We start from the raw sequence: 5,806 nt of genomic DNA on the forward strand, positions 1-5,806 counted from the left end.
TAGGAAGGAATGGGGAGCGAGGTATAGAAGGAAGAGGCTGTGAACTACAGATTCCAGGAAGATGAGAACCACCCTCTAGCAGCTCCCGGACCCGAAAAACGATTTACCTGAGAAAAATTCTAAAATAAATTTAGGGGGAATTACTACAACTAGAGTGAGCAACGCTATCTATGATCTAGCAAAAGAACTAACAGCTTCACCACTAACCCTAACAAAGAGCAGTACTCATGATGTAAAATAAATTATTACAAGGTGATCACTAAAAACTTTTTTATATATAATTAATATATTATCAACTGGTTTTATCTTTTCATAATTCTTAGACTATATATTTTCTTCAAATTCAACTCATTTATCTATATTGTCTGTTATTTTCCAGTTCCTGGCATTCTGTATTTCCTTTTATTCATTATGGTCATTACCTAGTTTTTGTTCTTATCCCTAATGATGGCCTGAAATTCTGGCCAAAATGTTGGTACTAATCATATAATTTTTTAATTCTTTGGGTTCTTTACTATTATTTAACATTTTGTTTTTACATTTATGCTGCCGAAAGTAGGGAATATTTGAATTCCCTAACATTACACGAAAAAATGTTCTCAAGATCAAACGTGTACATTCAAATTTTATGCTTTTGACATCAAGTTGGGTATGATCGATCGGACAGTTGATCTAATTTTTATGAAATTTGTGCCAGTAGGAACCCCTTTATGATTTTCGATGAGATAAATATTAATTTCCACCATTTATGTAATAACATGGAAAAACGTTGATTTGATCGCAAATGTGAAGTGGATATTTTATTTATAAAATGATAATTATAAATAAAATATTTCATTTATTTGGATTTATATGGCATGAGCCTAATATAAAATGTAGAGAATACTATTTTCAGTATTTTGTTTTATCAGTAATGAAAAATCATAGGGCTGTTCATAGAAATTCATAGTCCAGTCATGAAATTCAAGTCTACTCCTAAGATTTTAGGTTTAGTGGAAATAATTTAAGAACCTGTTTCAATATAGGATCAGGCATAAGAATCTGAGGTACCACCTGTCTGGTGCATGAAACATCTCCTAATCCACGAAAAGCCATTCTGAATGGGCTATCTGGGCTAGTTTTTCTCAATTAACTTGAACTTGAAGGTCAGACAGAAATAGAGAAAATATACAAAAATATTTTACATGAAATTCGACATAATCAACACCAAGGATTCTATTGATCTTTTGGTTGTTACCCGTTTCCAGTACAGTTACAAATTAAAATTAACATAGTTTTCTATTATTTACATATTTTTGCTAGTCCAATTTTTCATTTTCTTTTTATCTCTTTCATTTTCCAGTCTGTTATTGTCTTAATTTATTGTTAAAATTTTTTTTTTTTGTTTCCATAATAAATAGGTTGTAATTTTCGTAATTTGTAGTAAGCCCTGAAACATCAGAACTCAATAAAAAAGAAGTTTTCTAATTTTTTATTGGAAGAAGATAGTTGACCAGAAGTAGATGGTAGGAGGATAGTTCGGGTGGATTAATAAAGGTATCAAAATCGTATAAGAAAACTATTCATTCTAAACCAACGTTTCGCCCCACTTTGCAGGGCTAAATGAAAAAACAAGATACAAACATTTTAGAATTAACAAAACATTAAAATAAAACACATTTCAAAACAATTGTTATGTTAATAAAAAAAGGATTAATAACAATATAAGGAAGTATGCATGTAGGTTAACTGTAAACAAATTACTAATATAACCAGATATGAAAGAAGTTTTAAATATAGCTCTAGGCAAATAAATTATAGGAGACTACTCATTAAAATTAGTCATAAATATGGTAAAGAGGTAGGACAGATAGCTGAAGTAGATATGGAATAATAATACGTAAAAGGGAGATATTAAGAAAATTTATAAAAGTGAACAATAATTGTAGGGGTAATCACCTGGCAGATAGGAACACTGAGAATGCCTGAGAAGAAAAGGGAAAGTCAGGTCAAGATAAAAGGGTCCCCACTTCCTGGGAAGGGAAAGATTTTTTATAATATATAGAAAAGTAAACTGACAGAAACATCTAATCTCATATAAAATATTACAGTAGATAAATATATGCAATAAATAAGGAAGTACATGTATAAGATGTTATATACAAGTATAAATACATTGATACCTATAAATAAATATATAAAAATATATACATATATAAATAAAGTTATTGAATACATGTATATATGAAGTTAATGAATAAGTATGTAAAGGGTAAGATTGATTAAACGTTGGTTTACAATAAATAGTTTTCTTTTACTATTTTGATACCTTCATTGACCGCCACCCAAATTATCCTCCTACAATTTTTTTATTTTGGTTCTTCATTTCAATCACTGCACCTCCGCCTACCTTTTTCTTATATAAATACTATCATAGCTCTTTCTCCTGAATAATGAGTTACAAACTATTATGAAGGAAATAGGAAAAAAAAAAAAAAAACCGTGGTTAAATAATTTATTCTTTTTTTATACATAAAATATATCACAATATATAATAAAACCTAAGATAATAAATGCTATGCATTTAAATAAAAATAATATGCATAGTTAATTGGAATAAAAACCAAACAATCTTTGATATACCTTGTCTAGTTAACAATAATCTTAAAAACTATGAAAAATACAAGTAACCAATAAAGCACTAATCCATATACGAAAGTGCAGATTAAATAAAAAAGAAAAAAAAACTATTAACAATAAACTTTAACAAACATGAGGATGATAATGTTTATAATTGAGTCATTGTCAATCCAAATATAAGAAATATACATTTGTGAAAAGAAAATCTTTAAGTAAAATATATACACAATTAACACTTATCGCTGCTGTTGATCATTAGTATCACCGAATGTAGGTGAATAGGTAGGAGATGTTGGAGAATAATTAGAACCAGAACCTGGAGAATAATTTGTTGAAGCAGGTGAATAATGGGACTGGGTTGGAGTATAGATTGGGCTACTTGGAGAATATCTTGAGCTAGAGGGCGAATACTGAGGGCTGGTAGCTGATTGGGGTGAATAAGCAGGGGAGGTTGGTGAATATGTAGGTGAAGTAGGTGAGTAATGTTTTGGAGATGATGGGGAATAAGATGGTGATGATGGAGAATATGATGGTGAAGTAGGTGAATAGTTGGGAGAAGTAGGAGTGTAATGAGGAGATGAAGGGTGATAATGTGGAGAGCTGCTGTAGCTGGGACTAGTTGGAGAATATTGGGGAGATGTAGGGGAATATGAGGGAGAAGTAGGGGAATAATGGGGTGAAGTAGGAGAATAAGAGGGAGAAGTAGGTGAATATGTTGGAGATGCAGCATTGCTTGGTGAACTTGGTGAGTAAGAGGGCGATGTTGGTGAGTATGATGGTGAAGTAGGGGAATAAGATGGCGAAGTTGGAGAATAAGAAGGAGAAGTAGGCGAATATGATGGTGAAGTAGGGGAATAAGATGGTGAAGTAGGGGAATATGATGGCGATGTAGGTGAATATGATGGAGATGTAGGTGAATATGAAGGTGATGTTGGGGAATAAGATGGAGAAGTTGGAGAATAAGACGGAGATGTAGGAGAGTAAGAGGGAGAAGTTGGTGAATAAGAAGGCGAAGTTGGAGAATAAGAAGGAGATGTTGGGAGGTATTGAGGAGTAGTAGGGGAATAAGAAGGAGGAGAGGCTGGTCCATAAACTGGAGAAGTAGGGGTAGCTGATGGAGAGCTTGGGCCAAATATCGGAGTCGGAGAATAAATGGGAGACATTCCACCGGCAGGAGATGACATATATGAGGATGGAGATGATCCACTATGTGCAGGGCTCCATGAAGGAGAGAAGCTGGGCTCACTACCTGTAGAAGGTGAGAACATGGGCTGGTCATGGCTCCAAGCAGAAGAACCTATAACAAAGAAAACAATGAATGAATTAATACAAAGGTAATTTGATTTTCTTATTTCTCAAATTATCATTTTTTTAAATTTTATTTACCTCCACCAGGAGACCATGATGAAGCTGATGCCGGAGTAGCACCTGAAGACCAAGGAGTACGCGATGGGGATGTTTGTGGTGTGGAACCACCTCCAAAGTAGGCACCATCAGCACCTCCAGTCATGGAGATTTCAATACCTTCTTTACATTTCTCAGCATCCAACAACAAGTCAAAGCAACCTACAAAAATATTTTCAATTATACAAACAATTTTTTTGTTTATAACAGCATTTAATTGGTTATTGTTTTGAATTAATAAAACTAGTTAGAGAAACACAAACATACCAGTTCCCATTCTCGGCAATTGGCCCATGATGATATTCTCTGACACTCCTCTCATGGGGTCCACCTCAGCATGGGATGCTGCGTCCATGAGCACATCCACAGTTTCTTCAAATGAACATCTAATGGAAAAAATAAATAAAATTGAATAAAAATAAAAATCAATCTATGTTAAACAAATTTAGTAAGAAGCTACTATAATGCATGCTAAACTAATGTCATTATCTAGTCTCTAAAATAGAAAACTAAATTTTAAAATAGTTTAATATTGGTTATTCTGAATTGTAATGATACATAAACAAAAGGAAGTTTTAAGTTAACTAAACTTTAAAGGAGTAATAACAGGCTAAAATATTCCAGTATACAATAATACTAAGCCATTATATTTGGAAATTATTAAACAAGTAAACACAAAAAAGCTGAGCTTCCCACTTTAAACATTTAATAATCTCAAAACATAATTTTCCAAAACCAAACGCTCTACAACCCGAATGATTCCAAAATTCTAAATGTAATTTCAATAATATTTTTGTTACTAGTCAAGAATTTTTATCCAAAATTTAACCATTATAAAGAATATAGTTGAGTGTGTGATATTAAAATTAGAGGATGAGAATCAATCATTATTACAGATAGATGGGACAAAGGATATTGAATTCCAATTTTATTTCATTACATCAGTCTTTTGGAATATCTCCTGAATAAAAAATAACAACACAGTTACAATTATGGGCATCGAGAAATAAAGATCAAAAGTAACAATAGTTGGTCGTTACGAGTTAAATTGTCTCCAAAATCTTAGGAGAATGAAGAATGGACTGAGTTATTCTTAAATAAATTTATATCATCGATTAAAACCTAAATTAACCTAGGGATAATTTCATGAATATCACAAACTTAAATTTTCTTTTGAACCTCTAGGGGTAAGCAGAAGAAGTAGTAACAAAATATGCAAATAGATCTATAGTTTGTTCCATGAGATGAGAGAAATCAGTCAAACAACACCACGAGAACTGTAGGTCAGGTGGCATTCTCTCTTTGAAGGGGCTCCACTTGTTTAGTGCTGAAAGCTGTCTCCAAGGACAGCTGAAGGGAACCCCTTTGAAGGGAGAAAGCTACCCAACTCACAGTTGAGCTTCTCTTGTTAGACCGATTTCTCTCATTTTGTGAGATGGACTTTAAATGACAAATAATAGGTAACTCTTCTCTTAATTATATTAAACATACCTCATAAGAGCTCCAGTGTCCTGCCTGTTAATTCCGTGCCTAGTGATAGCCATAAGATGACCCTTGGCAGTCATAACGTCACAAAGCAAGGCCAAATGTCGGTAGTTTACATACAAACCGTAGAACTGCAATACATTGTTCATTTCTTTTTCCACTGATTTTCGGACAGCCTCGATTCCCAGTACCTGAATTAAATGTAAAATTTACTAAGACTAAGAGTATACATCACAGAAGCATCAATGGAACAGAAATACTGTCATATGTATAATGGTTATGTATACAAATATATATA

The 5,806-nt window shown here is 32.7% G+C and overlaps 1 protein-coding gene across 1 annotated transcript in view; it reads right to left on the reverse strand.

Annotated features, from left to right (window-relative positions):
• Nucleotides 1–2,752: 2,752 nt before the first annotated feature.
• The window catches only part of RpII215 (RNA polymerase II subunit RpII215), an 18,355-nt gene continuing 15,301 nt past the window's right edge, over nucleotides 2,753–5,806 (reverse strand). Inside the window, exons 25-28 of the mRNA XM_014422441.3 lie at nucleotides 5,515–5,699; nucleotides 4,291–4,409; nucleotides 4,006–4,185; nucleotides 2,753–3,916 (exon numbers count right to left, since the gene is read on the reverse strand). Coding sequence (XP_014277927.1) covers nucleotides 2,856–3,916; nucleotides 4,006–4,185; nucleotides 4,291–4,409; nucleotides 5,515–5,699 — 1,545 coding nt within the window. The 3' untranslated portion in view covers nucleotides 2,753–2,855. The remainder of the gene's footprint in view (nucleotides 3,917–4,005; nucleotides 4,186–4,290; nucleotides 4,410–5,514; nucleotides 5,700–5,806) is intronic.

The sequence above is a fragment of the Halyomorpha halys genome, unplaced genomic scaffold (assembly GCF_000696795.3).
Source record: "Halyomorpha halys isolate HHAL.00 unplaced genomic scaffold, Hhal_1.1 Scaffold373.1, whole genome shotgun sequence".
Taxonomy (NCBI): Eukaryota; Metazoa; Arthropoda; class Insecta; order Hemiptera; family Pentatomidae; genus Halyomorpha; species Halyomorpha halys.